This window comes from Struthio camelus, chromosome 2 (assembly GCF_040807025.1).
Source record: "Struthio camelus isolate bStrCam1 chromosome 2, bStrCam1.hap1, whole genome shotgun sequence".
Lineage (NCBI taxonomy): Eukaryota > Metazoa > Chordata > Aves > Struthioniformes > Struthionidae > Struthio > Struthio camelus.
This window is the reverse complement of record NC_090943.1, coordinates 21,041,671-21,056,187: the sequence shown is the minus strand read 5'-3', so window position 1 is coordinate 21,056,187 and position 14,517 is coordinate 21,041,671. Positions and strand designations below refer to the sequence as shown.

At 34.8% G+C, this 14,517-nt stretch overlaps 1 protein-coding gene across 2 annotated transcripts in view; it reads right to left on the bottom strand.

The window, feature by feature from the left end:
- The window catches only part of C2H10orf67 (chromosome 2 C10orf67 homolog), a 67,066-nt gene that overhangs the window by 30,595 nt on the left and 21,954 nt on the right, over positions 1 to 14,517 (bottom strand). For both annotated transcript variants that reach the window (XM_068934566.1, XM_068934565.1), the window contains exons 7-10: positions 8,536 to 8,680; positions 7,337 to 7,395; positions 6,330 to 6,407; positions 3,712 to 3,777 (exon numbers count right to left, since the gene is read on the bottom strand). In XM_068934566.1, the coding sequence (XP_068790667.1) occupies positions 3,712 to 3,777; positions 6,330 to 6,407; positions 7,337 to 7,395; positions 8,536 to 8,680 (348 nt within the window). The remainder of the gene's footprint in view (positions 1 to 3,711; positions 3,778 to 6,329; positions 6,408 to 7,336; positions 7,396 to 8,535; positions 8,681 to 14,517) is intronic.

The following is a 14,517-nucleotide window of genomic DNA, read 5'->3' as shown; positions in this document are numbered from 1 at the left end:
CTTAAGGTAGAATTTACACAGCTTTGGGTCTTGAAATATGTAGGCACTATATCAAACGGCAAGTGTCTTAGTTTACTGTCTCTGTATTTTGTGTCATGGTCTTTGCATGTGAACCACTTCCACCCATGGACAAAACTAGAATTTGAGGGCTAGTATTTAAATGGCTTTCAGTATTTTTAGTTATATATGAGGTACAATATTAATAGTGATTTATTCCACCAGCTTGCTACCTTGTAAATTGAACCGATTTCAGCTGGACAAACCCTGAGCTATGCTTACCCAGTAATTATAACCATCAAGCATCATGTCATGTGATCTGCCACATTTCTTCTACTTAGATTAAAAGGCAAATAACAGCAAGTATATGTTTCAGTAAAAGGGGTACTGAGTACAAGATAAGGACTAAGTGTAGTAGTGATGTTACTTAGCTCCATTTAGATGAAATGAGGAAAAAAAGACTAAAGGAGTAAAGTTAAAATTATAGTAGAGTGTTACAAGTGCAGTGTAAGGAAAGTATTTAATTACTTAGTAAAACACAAATATAGGTGAAAGAGAAACTACTGGAAGAAGAAAAACTACATTAACACAGATAAAATAGGTATAATGTAAGCAGGGCACTTAGCAATATTAGATAATAAAAACTATATTTGCATAATAATTGCATAGCTTTTTTTGGGCCACACCCAGGACATTTTCCACATTTGTCACTGTATCGCCTTTCTTCTCCTTTTGTTGCTAAAATGAAGCACCAAGAAATAAGAACAAAACTATAGGCACAAACTTTTGGAAAAAGACTACTACTAACTCAGCATTATATTGGAAAATTGTATTAAAATGAGTACATAGGAAGTAATATAAATATATTCTTCAAAAGACATACAGTTTTTAGCAGATTTAAAGCTAACTGTACTACCACCTTGGTCTACAACAGTGAAAAACTGTTTTACAGTTCACCACATGTGGACATGATAACTAGAGAGACTTCATACTTAACACTTTTTCTTAGAAAGCTCAGCTGGAAATAAACTGGGACTGTTAAGAACATTTGAAAGTGACAGCAACTTCTTGGCTTGCACTGAGTTGTAACAAAGCCAGTTGTTTCTGTGCTACTGCACAGCAGTGCTCAGTTTTATTTTTATTACTCACGTGACAGGAAAGCAAAATATTGTTTATAAACAACGAAACAAAACTGACTGCGAATATAATCATTAAACTACAGAACAGGGAAAAAACATGTAAATTAATTTTTTCCTACAATTTATTTCAGAACTTTATTATTGATTGTTTTGAGTACTTTGCTACTGATTCTGCTTTCTTATAGTTTATTTTCATCTAACGTTATTACATTTTTCAGGATTTAAACTCTACCAGTCTTATTTCACTGGATTTAAATTTCCAGATTCAACTCTTAGTTATAAATCACTTTTTACGTTCAGTGCTCATTCCCCTTTCCCTTGAGCACTATGTACCCTGAGAGCGTTTTTATTCTTTTGCTTGTCCATCTTTCATTTCCACATTTGTATGCACTCAGAGTATCAACATGAAGTCTCAATGAGCAAAGCATGTAACTTCTCATTGACTCTTCTCTTTCCTTTCTGTTTCCCAGAGGACAGGCATTCTGCTTCCAATGTTATTTAACATTCACTATGCACATTACTGCTCTGACTTACTGCGCCACTGCTGTATTTCCTGTGTTTCATACTGATTTGTTTGATAATACGCAATTAACAGATAAGGTCACAAAAATGTGCTTGTTAAATAATATTAGATATTGCAGATTAGTCAGGATCCCCTCATCACATTTCAGAATTAATCTAGATGTGTATTCTCTGTATCTTTCAGTGCACTAAAAAAAACCTTAGAATCATCTTCACAAATATGTTTTAGATATTTAGTAACTGTGTGCTCTAACTCAGGAAAAATCAGGAGGAATAGAAAGAATGAGGCCAAATCTCACCCAGCAGCCTTTGCAGTCCAGCCTTTGGATGGACTTCTATGTACTCATTTGTTTTGAGCTCAGGTTATTCCCAGTCTATTCCTAGTCCTAGACTATGCCCTACTATGTGTGCCCTATTATGCCCCCAATTCATCCAAGAAGGTTCTCAAAGAAGCATTTCTAGGTAAAAATAGGAACTAACTCTGGGATAATAAAAAGCTAGAAGTCAATATGGCTAAGATCAGTATCTATTTATTTTTAATACAGTTTTATTTTGAAAACTTGTTTTTCTCCTGAATGAATAAAATCTTTCTAATCTCTAGACTTTCCATATCCATTAAAGATCTATGAGACCTGTCTATCTAAGCTTTGATGTTAAAGCTTCCACAGGGAGTTCTAGATCTATCACTACTCAATCTGTGATTTATACTGACTTTTCTAGGTGCTGCAGTTACAATTTGAGATCTGAGTGTCAGCCTGAGCTCTTTGCATGTCACGTATCAGTTCAGAAATAGATCACTAAGGCAAATGAGCCCTCAGTTTTATCATTCGACCACAGTGCCCATGCTTTTAGTAAATATATAAATCTACAAATCAGATTGAGATCTTTAGCGTCAGCTAAGATTCTCCACTGGCACATTCTTGTCCTAACAGAGTTTTCTTCGAAGAACAGAGTCTATACCTTGACTCAGCAGCCTAAATTTGGACAATCAAATTTTAAAATCTTTCATTCATTGTTTCCTAATTCTAACAGAGTCTTGCTTACATTTTCAAGTTAAAGAAAATTTAAAAAAATGTGAGGAGACTTACAAAATGTTTTCTCAATGAAGGTGTTTACTAAAACTTATTTAGGAGGCAATTTATTTTATGCCTTTTTACCTTCACAAAATAGTTTCAAAGAACTAGTCTATAATATTATATTTTGTTTTTGACTAATTTTAAAAAGGTCACTCCTACAGTACTTACTCAGAGTCACTGAAACTGAAAACTGAGTAAGGACTGCAGGATTGGCTCCCTATTAAAAAAGTCTAAGACACATGGTGCTGAGATTAACAAAACAAAGTAAGTAAAGCAGCTATGACTTGGCACAACGTTTGACAAGCTGCAGAAAAGCAAATGTTTAAATAACTGAAGTGGTACTGATTTTCTATTCACAACCTTTTCTCTTCTAAACAGTATCATATTCTTTTCCAGCACATTTAGATTGCAAGTCAAGCTGTGTTTTATTTTTTATTATAATAAACCCAGTCAGTTTACTGTAACAAAGACATACTAGTGATGATCAGTGTGAAAGCCAGTACGAAATCGGGCTAGAAAAAAAAAGTAAAATGGTAAAATAAAGGACCAGCCGTCTGGAAAGTTCCTGAATCATGTAAAAAGAAAATAAAAGGCAGTGTTCTTATGAGACTAATGCAGAATACAAAAATATTTTTAGACAAAACTCTCTATATCAGTGCCTATGACATTTGTAAACAGCAGCAGCAAATCTTTCCAAATAATACTAAATTTATTAAATATTTTCCAAGTCTTCCTAAAACAAAATATCAGCATTCTTAAAAAAATCTTTCTGGTAGCATGGTTAATGTCTATTCCCTTCAAAATCCTATAAGAAAAAAAGGTATTTTTGCTAACTTATTTATTTCACATGTAAAACAACTTCCTTGTCTAAAAATGAGTATATTCAATCTATGTGATATTAAAGGGGTTTTGCATATTTCATTAGATTTGTAATAAATGATGGTTTACCAAAAAAATTGTAACCATAAATATCTTACCAGGCTTTTAACTAATGATCTTTCATTTTCAATTTCTGCCTTCATCTGTCCTTGAATTGCAATTAACTAAAAATATAAACATTTAAGAATTAATGCTGGTTTTCATATTACAGACATTCTCTAAAAATCCTTTCTAGATATAGCCCCCCTGCTCAAGAGACTACATGTGGACCTACACGTCAGGAGAGTCACACATATGAAATATACAGTTCTTAAGACTTGAGCAAAATAGCTTGCCACATCAGAGGATGTAGGGACATGAGGGAAAAATTACAGTGGAGACTACATTGACTTAAAAACCCAGAAACGTAGATATTTGTGGAAACCTGTTATGTGGCAGTTTGGAACTGCAAGGGCAAGTCCGCTATTCTATTATAAACTTGTAGAAAGATCAGCAGACTGCTATATCATTTGCAGCAAGTTCTAACATATCACTGTGAGACAAACGGTCAGGCAAATTTCACATCTATTGTCACCAAGGACAAAGGATTGTACCCAAAGAACAATTTAAGCAGAACTCTTTGGAAGTTCCAGAATCAAACTCACTTAAGCAGTTATATTTCATGGAGAAGCTTCCACAGGTTATGCTGTTCTTGAGCAATCTAGGACTTCTGTCAGAGCTATTGTAATTTGGGATTTGCAACTGAAACCTCTGTATCTCTCAATGTCACAAGGATCTAAGTTCACTTACTGAATTTGCACTTAGAACTTAACCAAAAACAGATAACGTTGAGTTCAACACCGATATTCATTTCCTCTCACAAAAATGGAGAAATGCTCTCTTTCAGCATAATAACCCTGGGGTTAGACTGCCCAGCCACAGATCAGAACAGTCTAGATTCTCTGCCTCTGGGAGCTTGATTACAATTTCCCAAGTCCTAGAACAGTAGCTTAAGTACCCCTCTGATGAGAATAAGCCACCAGTTCTGTTTAAGCCGTGCCACTGGACACAAAGAATATGAAATTCATGAGACTAGATACAGAATACTTATGCAGGAGCTTCATAGCAAAGCTGTGACTCGGTAAGAAAGGGAGAACCTTGTGTTCTGGCTCAATAGATCATTTCTGCATTTTACATTAGACTATGAATTACTAAAAAACAACAAATGAAACAACAAAAATACCCCACACTATGTATACACATAAAGCCCAGAAATACTCAGCAATAATCCAAGGAAAGAAAGAACAATCTATCAGGAACTCCCTACCTATACGCTGAATATTCTAATAATTAGTCTAGAGATTATGGTTCTTTTCTGCTTTCTCTCTCTCCATCCAGCTTTAAAGAAAATGTTTTTGCATAAAACACAATGTAAACTAGCAGTTAAATCATTCCATTGGTATATGGAGCTACAGATTCAAACGTCCCCAAGTTCATCAGTGACCAGAAGTCTGAGCTAGTGCTCTAGTCCTTACGAAAAACTCCGTGCTTGCCATCTCTTATGATGCTTTAAGAGAAATCAGAGACGCAGTTGACTACAGCTAGTGCACAACTTGGCTGCTTGGGCATAGGAAGAAGTTTCAGACTCCAAATTCCACCTACAAGAAACTGAGCAGTGTTTCATAGGGCAGATGAGAGATAGTGTGTCCAACACATGTTTCATCACTATTTACTACTGATCGGTTCAACACTGTGTCTAGTTTGAATCCTGTTTTTAGGTGTTAAGCTTTCCTTATACAGTGTATATAGGATACTGCTGTCTGTATCAGCTTCATGAACTCCATATCTGGAGCCAAATACCCAACTATTGGGCACTATAGCAGTGTGTGTCTTCATGCTCATTTCTTCTTTTTGAAAATCAAAGCATTTTATTTAAATAAATTTATCCCTATTCCGGCTATTGAGAGAACATTCTTTTCAGTAGGATATGCAGAGGAAGGAGAAAAGTGTTTGCCAGAAACTAAAATCAGTGTAGTTATTGCTTTAGAATTACAGCTTTTCTTCTTGGAAAGGAAATACAAATAGATACAAATTAATATCAGTATTAAAATGAGCAGGGAAGGACTGCTCCTGTGATATCTCAGAGCACTTCATTCTTACAGTTTAGCTAAATTGACAGAATGTGAAGTCACTGGGAAGGCTACCTATACAGACAGTTGTCTTGCAGGAAGCTTGGGAAGGAAGCAGGTGATCCAAATGTACATGAATGTAGTGCTTCCAAATCATATGCAAGGCATATGGAAAAAAGTTCCTTGGAGGCTGCTCTAATTCACAGATCAAGGCAGTATCTATGGGAGGATACTACACATTAGACATTGTCCTGGTTTGTACAGACATGCAGTGAAGGAAGGGAAAATTTAGGATAAGTTTCAGGAAAAATTTCATGGGAGTGAAAGGATGAAAAAAATGTATTATGAAAACATCTTAGTTGGACTTTGCAGTTGAACTAAACAGAAATCTTTAGTATTGAGGGTTGGCACCTCTTTCCAGCATAACGAGGCTTCAAAACTAAGTGGGATTCCTGAGCACTGTCAGAAATACAAATGAGAAAAATCTACCTGAAGAAGCTTTCCTCCTTTGATAGACTAGCGCATTAGACAAACCAATTAACCTTCCATTTCTGATTTTGCATTTCATCTATAGGATCTTGATGGTTTTTAAACCTTAATGAACTTACCTTTCCAGTGCTCCTCCAAAGATAAATAGATATCACTATTTTCAGAATGGGAAACTGGGTCATAGAAGATAGATTCACCTAAGTTCACAAGGGAAGTCAATGAAAGCGATGGTTTTACAATTCCAGTGCCTCAGTCACCAAAACAATCTTTTTTATATGAATTTGTGGGAGAATTTAGCAATTTCTGAGAAAATTATGTAGATCTGTAGATCAGTAGAACTGAGTAATCTACAAAACATTTTGAAAATGTTTTATAGAAGGAATGTTCTTTCTAGAAAGATGTTCTATGGCTATTTTTTAATTTTCAGAATGAGAACTATACACTGTAGAAGAAAGCCATTTGAGAACTGTCACAAAATAAGAAGCTTACTGGAAGGATAACTAAATGTTGTAACTGAAAAACACTGAGATCTGTCAACCCCTTATTGAGGCCACTATTTAAAAAAACATTGGCATTGGAAAGTTATCTAAAAAGTTGACTTCTATACCTTTGTCAGCTATAGTTTTGCTCAGGTTAGCACAGGAATAATAATTCACATATACTAATAACTCTGTTTAGGAATAGCAGGATATATAAGAAGTCATAGGTTACCAAAAATAAGTGTATTCTTCCTTTCAGTTACTAGCTACTTGCACTTACAAATCTTATTTCCTTGCCTTTAAAAAGATACTGAATGTGTTTCATTTTTATTAAAGTAGTCACCTCATTTTACTGTGGTTTATTGAGGTTCAGAATTTTCACTGCATTTTAAGAATATTAAGCAACATGACAGGATGAGGAAGTCTAAAACCTCGTGTTCACTAAAAGAATACCAGTTCATTATTACTCTTCAGTGAGTTGTGAAATCATAAAACAAAATGTGACACTATTCAAGTTAAAGTCTATTTTTCAGCATTATTTGGACTAGCAGTCCAAATAAGTCTATTTTTCAGCATTATTTGCTAGCAGTCCAAGCTTCTTACTATTCCACTATGACAGTAGTTAATAAATGTAAAAATTACAGTACCTTTTGAATAGTTCGCTCATCAGTTTCCAGTTTTAATTGCATTCTTTGAACTTGCTTATCTGAAAGCAAGAGGAGAAAAAGGAAGACCAAGAAATTACATGCCTACATCAACGTATTCAAAATGTTTGCTTCAGGTCAGTCTATAAAGCCACACAGTGCACACTGGATGAGAGTCCTGGCAGAACTGTGACCTTCACAACCGCCCTTGACATTCACAGCCTTCTTCCTGCTGTTCAGCCGGCTGGTCAGATAGAGATTAAGAAGTAAGTTCAAGAGCCAAGTATGACTGAGTGCCCACAGCTTTTCATTAATACTAATACTGGACATCCTTGCTGTTAGTCACAGCCAATACAAAGTGCTTTAGCAGGTGGTTCGTTATAGCTCATACAAAACTATCAAAAGACGAGAAGCACCATTAAATCAGATGAAAAACAGGAATAAGGAATATTGCCTTCGTCAAATTCATCTTGCCACCATTAAAGGTGACACTGGGTCTAACCTACTTGGACATAACAAAAGTAAAAAGTCATATTTGATTCTATTGCCATAGTTTCTAGTCCTCCATTAAATATGTCACACTGGCAGTGTGTGAGAGGTAACTTGAAAGTACCTATCGGAAAAAACAAATACCTTTTCAGAACTGTGGTAAAGCACAGGTACCAAAAATAGTGACTGCTTATTTGAGAAAAATGGATTGTTAGAAAACCTCCACAAAAACACAAGTTTTATGAAGAAATACACATTCAGATATTTTGCAGAAGCATAAAAACTGCTCTATAGAAGAGTAGGTTTTAATACAATTGCCTTAAGATGAGATAAAATAGTAGGCCATGATTTAAAAGTATGAACATCTACATACAAAACTTTTCTATTTTAGCAACTTTACAGTATGTCTGTCACAATATATGAACTCTAGCCACATTGTTAGGCAATATTAGAAGTCTCAAAAGCCATAGCAAATATTCCTTTGTCATAAACTAAAAATATGTTAATATATGCATTAAAATTAGAATAAATATGTATGAATTTCTCTACAAATACATACAAAATTAGCATTCAATCCCAGAAAAAGATAGCAGTCCAGAAATAAGTTGCCAGCCTTCTGAGGCATGTTAACAATGAATTCCAAATTTAGTAACATTTCTTACATACTGTATTTAAACTCGTCGTCTTGATCTAATATTAGTTTAAAGTTTTACCTAATAAAGAATTTTCTTTTTCGGAGCGTTTCAGAGAATTTTCAAGATGAAAAATCTTATTGTGTAGTTCAAAAATCTCTTCTTTGAAAACCTCATTTTCCTTTTCAAGCATTTTTTTTTCATGGTCGTCATCTTCAAAGGCAACCTGAAAGATTGTGATGTCTTGAATTTATAAGTAAGGACTCCAGGATTTAAATATGCTACACTGGTATAATATTATACAACACAGTATCATATAATTTCTGAATTCTATTACAGAGACATAATATGAATAGAAGAACGTTGAGACTCTAAATAGGTTCTTGCTGGAAGAAAGGCTGCAGTACATTATATACAAAGACCATAACACATGGGGACATTTTATTGACAGGAATAATGCATATCATACTGTTTGTGTGCCCTCATCATTCAGGTCAATTTATTATGGAAGCTGTGTCCAGGAAGGCAGCTGGGGCCTATCCACCCACACTTCCCTCTGTGTTTATGAAGTGCTGTCCGTAACTAGGCAGGCAGGAGAGACTGTGGACAGGCAACACCAGGGGGTTGCAAAGTGCATGGCTAAGGAGGGGGGCTTGTTGCCTTTGTGCCATTGCTCAGTGACAGTGCTGCCAGTGTCATGAGGAGCACATCACATGTCAAAGTGGTGAAGTTTTCAGGCTGGGAGCCGCATGGAGTCCATCAGGCCTTCTGATATCAACACAGTTGGTTTTCTACTTGGTGTCGGAGCCACCCAGAGGCAATTCATATTCTGAACATTAACATGGCTTTGCATGCCTGTCACACATAGACCGTGCAGGGGTTTAATGCTATTGAAGACTACTGTTTAAATCTCTATGCAAACAGTGATTACCTTGTAAGAAGGTTCCAGGATAACATACAACAAAAGACTTTAAAGTTATAGTTTTAGTAAAGCAAACTCATTTACATTTTTATTATGCGTGTCCTTTGTTTAAATCTTGCCACGTCCATTATGGAAAAGACTTCTTATGCAACTGAAGCTTATTGGGACAGCTACTCTTTTTTTCTTGTTGGTTTCAAAGCTATTGAAAACATTTGAATATATTGTCTTATGGCTGTCTAGATTTTACTGCCACATATTTCTTTTAAAATTATAGAAAAGCTTTCAGCGCTGGCATGGATCTTTATAGTAATACCAGAATATTAACTAACCCCCCGAAACCATTTAAAATATTAACATAAAAGAGAAGAATTAGACAGCAATTACTTTGCTTACAAAACAAAATTTAGGATATTACTTGTTTTGCTTGGTAACAATATTAACTCCTTTTTAAAATTATCAGAAAATAAAAATGTTAAAGAACTTTGAAAATAAAATTCTGATGTTTTCAAATGACATACAAACATGAACTATAATATATTTGTGAATAAAATTTAGTTCCTAACTATTTTTTCCTTATAAAAGACAATTTGATCTCTGACTTACTAGAACAAATGATCATTGTATTACATAGAGTTCCATCCACAAAGTTTTCACTGATTTTATGAGAAATCATGTAAATAAAATGTCAAGTGCTTTGAAAAATAATACATCATATTAGTTTGTGGTTACCCTTCCTTTACTGAATAAACAGCAGCTGTTTACAGTAAAACCAAGTATTAGTAACAAAAATGATACTTTTAATAATACAATTTTTTTTACTAATTCTAAATAAATACTTCAAAAACTACTTTAAATATTCTTTATGCAATAAGAGATTTTAAATTAACCTTCTCAGAAAATTAATAGATTGCATATTTTCATTAAAAACTTTTACCAAATCCTGTAGACAGACTAGCGCGCTTCAGGGAGATGTGTAGTGTTAATAAAACGGTTCATGTAATATTTGAGTAATTAAGTCTCCGCTCTGGCAGTAGCCAACTCCAAATCATCACCAAACAAATTTAGAATTTCAAAAAACCTTTTAAGTAACTGTTACAGCTCTTAATAGAGCTTAGGTATTTGTTCTTTTGCCCTGGCTGCATTTGAGCATCAACAGCTGATGCTCAAAGAAGCTGCCATTATCATAAAATAAATGGAAATAACTTTAACCATATGAATCAATTTGAAATGGCATCTCAAACATAAACGTGGTCTTATCTTTTACTGTTTTAGGGAAACGATATGAAAAATACACCAGACACTGCTTTTTTCATAAATTTATACCTCGCACTTTACTAAGACAACCTTAGCTCTAGCTCCACCATCTGTTAAAAACAAGAACTGCAAATAATTAACTATTCAGTCTCCTGCTGCAATGAGGACACTCATTAGCAAAATGAACAAAGGGACAATTTTCTGTAGCTACAGTCATCTGTTACACTTTGAGTGGCAGGTTTTGTAGTAATGTTCTCTCTACCATCTGCCCACAGCAGTAGTGTTTGGCTTGCTTAAATCGGGGAACTTTAAACTCTAAGAATAAACAGCTAGAGGTTGGAAGATGATTATAACCTGGCTTTTACAGGGCGTTTCAAAATTTCTCGCCTTATCTGTCTCATAACCTTAATTCTAGAAGTTTTATTACTCAAGCAAAATATGTATATTTTAGCCTTAATAAATTCTACTGCACATTTGCTGAAGTTATGTATTGTAGACTCTTCAGATTACATTTCTAATAGAATACTAGATAAATATGGATACATAACTTTGAAATATAACAAATTTAAATTAGATTCATCCACCTATAATGACAGCAGTCTAGCCAAATTATCCTTTGAGTAAAGGCGAAAGTATATAGCCGTTATTATGCAACTGAGAAATATGCATTTCCCTTTGGTATCTGGGTAGTCAGTATACCCTCAAAATAATTAATTAGCTGTTTTAATAACAGCTGGGATTTTTGCTGTTTTACTGCACAGAAGTATGATGCATTTTACTGATGCTATATGAGGATACCAAAAATGAAAATATTTGGGCATATTTTAGTTAAAAAGATAAACTGAAGTTGTTATTGTTTATTTATTGAAAATTTGCCCTAAAACTAAATTCACGATTGAAAACCTGTCATCCAAATTATTGTGCACCTTTCCCTTTCTAAGCTATACTTTAGGTATTTATGTTTGCATTACTTACACCGCAAGAGGGTGCAATTGTACAAGCTGCCATGAAAAACACTCATTTACAAATAGAGCAGATTTGAGTTGTAAGGGAAAAATGTCTTTTTCGTTTCTATAAGTTTGAACTTTATTGTTGAAAATATCATGTTTCCATAACGACGCTCCATTGGTGTGTTTATAATTTTAATTCTTTCACAGCGCATATGTATACATTTCAAAGATTTGCAGTTTAAGACAGAACATGAAAATGTCTACTAAGGCCACTGGTAGGACACACACCATTACTTTTCAGCCAGTCACCCTATTATTGCACCTATGTTTTGAATTTAGCTAATGAGTATGTTCTGAAAGGGCTTCCAGTTTTGAAGATTTCTAGAGATCAAGATGCCATCATTCCTTTGATAATATGCTCTGCTCATCAATGATCCTCATATTCGGTTTCATCTTGCAGCCGTTGCAAGATGGATTCATCACATTGTGATGAATTTCATTATGTTTTCTGGGGACACCTTTTATATGTAACACCAGCCAGGAAGAGACTAACAAGTTACTACCGGCCCAAAAGAGCTCCCTGTCCCTGTGTAAGGCATGTAAGGGCTGGAAAAAGACTTAAGATAGCATAGCTCTGGAGGGAGAATAGGCATTTCATTGCAAACTCGTTGACAGAGAAAACCAGAGCATGTTATCTTTTGTGTAAACACTTAAATGCTGGCAAGCATTTGGATTCTGTAATCAAGTAATCTCAATCTATTTGATAAACAGATTTGAGCTGAGTTTCTCATCTTAAGGCATTTTCTCCAGCTCTTCAATAATATTTTCATTTTTTCCTGTTCACTTCCCTAACTGTGTAGACTAGACCTAGTACCCACAATATTCCATAGATCAGCTATCTCCTTACACTTACCTAATCACTGAAGTATTGTATCAACCCTTTAAAAAACAGTTGTAAACTGTCAGTTCACGTTCAGTTGCAAGAGTACTTCAAGTTCTTTTTTTTTTGTAGACACTGAACCCCTGAACGCAGCCTCCCATTCTGTAGGTATGGGCTGTGTTCCTGGCTTCTAGATGTGCAACTAACAATTTGTCTCGATGGACCCAGCACATCACAGATTGGTAAGACTGCTGTGTCCTGTCATTACATTTCTACCACTCTGTTGCCTACAAGTTCAATCAGCACTATTTTAACTTCAGATCACCAGTACAGTGTAAAGCCTTTGCTAATTGTTACAGAAGGTTACTAAAAAGTATTCCTATTCAGAGTTCCTCATTTCCACATTTTTTGACATCCTTCAGTGCTGAACAAGGGTTTTGCCCAAGAAAAGTTTTTTATCTGTTTGGTACATCATGCAAAGATCAGAGCCAGGACAGCATCCCGCATAGCTCTAAGTGGAGTTACAAGGAGGCATGGCAACAGTAGATATTTACCCTGCAAGTTCCACCGTCCAACTGCCTAATGACCAGAGATTTTATAAGAGAAAACCTTCCTGCAGTGCCTCCTTGTTTTGCTCTAGAGGTGGAGGATCTCGTGCATATATGCCTACCTCTATCTGAGGTCTGAAACTACAGACTTTTGGGGGCTTCCTACCTTTTAGTGGAAGGTCACATAGCTAATTCTTAAGGCATGACTTACCTTACCTTAGCATATTGGATACTCTCCAATATGGAACAGAGCGTGCTACTAAATCACACACTATGCAAAAGCCTTGTCTTCACAGGTACCAGTCAACCAAACTTGTATTCTACTGAAATAATGAAATCAGCTTTTTAAAAAGATCTATTTTGTATAAAGTCTTTAATACTGATTAAGGAAACTCATATTAAAGTTTCCATTATGTTAATGCGAATGTATCTAATGCAAACAGGGCAGCAGTCTTCTTAGCTAGCTCTGTGGGACACCCTGAGACTGGTTTTCTTCATCTGGAAATGTGTATTCTCCCTCTGAACGCTTAAAACCCATTTTGGAAGTTAATAAATGAGAAAGTAATTGTTACCCTTGTTATATAAGTACATTATTCTGCCTCCTTCTATATACGTGACATCTTTTTTTCAAATTGCCCCTATGATTTTCACATTATTAACAATTCTACAATGTTCACCTAATAGTGAGCTCACACAATTGCAGCCATTTTCTTTGCTCCCCATATTCTAAAACTATTTTTATTGTCCTTGACATTACTATTTATAATTCTTTCTTTGGTATATTGTCCATTTTATACCCTTCAAAAACTTCTGGATTATATTAATTGCCATCAATTTTTTACCTTTTTCCACATTTGTTATATGCTGCTTTATTTTCTTTTATTAGCTACTTTCATTCTGCCATGGAACGCAAACGGGATTTTAGTCAAAGCCATCTTCTTTTTTGATGATAGGATCATGGCTTTTTGCTCATATAATAAAATTATTCTTAGAGAATTCAGCTTTTTCATTTGTATTTTTGAGTTCAAATTTTCAGCCTCAGTCAGGTTCCCTCACCAATGTGAATCAAGCTTTTGAAATATTGCAGGTATGTGCATACAAAATCACTATTATACACAAATATGCTCACATACATACAGTAGAAGTTATTCATTTATCATAACTTAGAAAACTACTATCTTCCAGTCCAGCAATAAATTACAGGGTACAAAAACGCATTATCTTATGCTCTTTTAAAAACTTTTGATAGAAAAATCTCACAGATGAAACAGAATACATTTCAGAAACGAAATTTTCAAACACACCATCTCTGTCTTCACATGATATGAAGGAGTGTTTAAGGAGTTACTCATCCTCTTTTCTAATTTGTCATTTGTAATAGATCCTCACCAAGGGAGTTTTGCTAGCAAAAATTCAGGATTACAAGATTCTTAATGTACGGTTATCAATAACTTTAAAAACAAACTGTTCTTTGACATTGAATACTACTCCTCTCAATTTTTTGGAAAA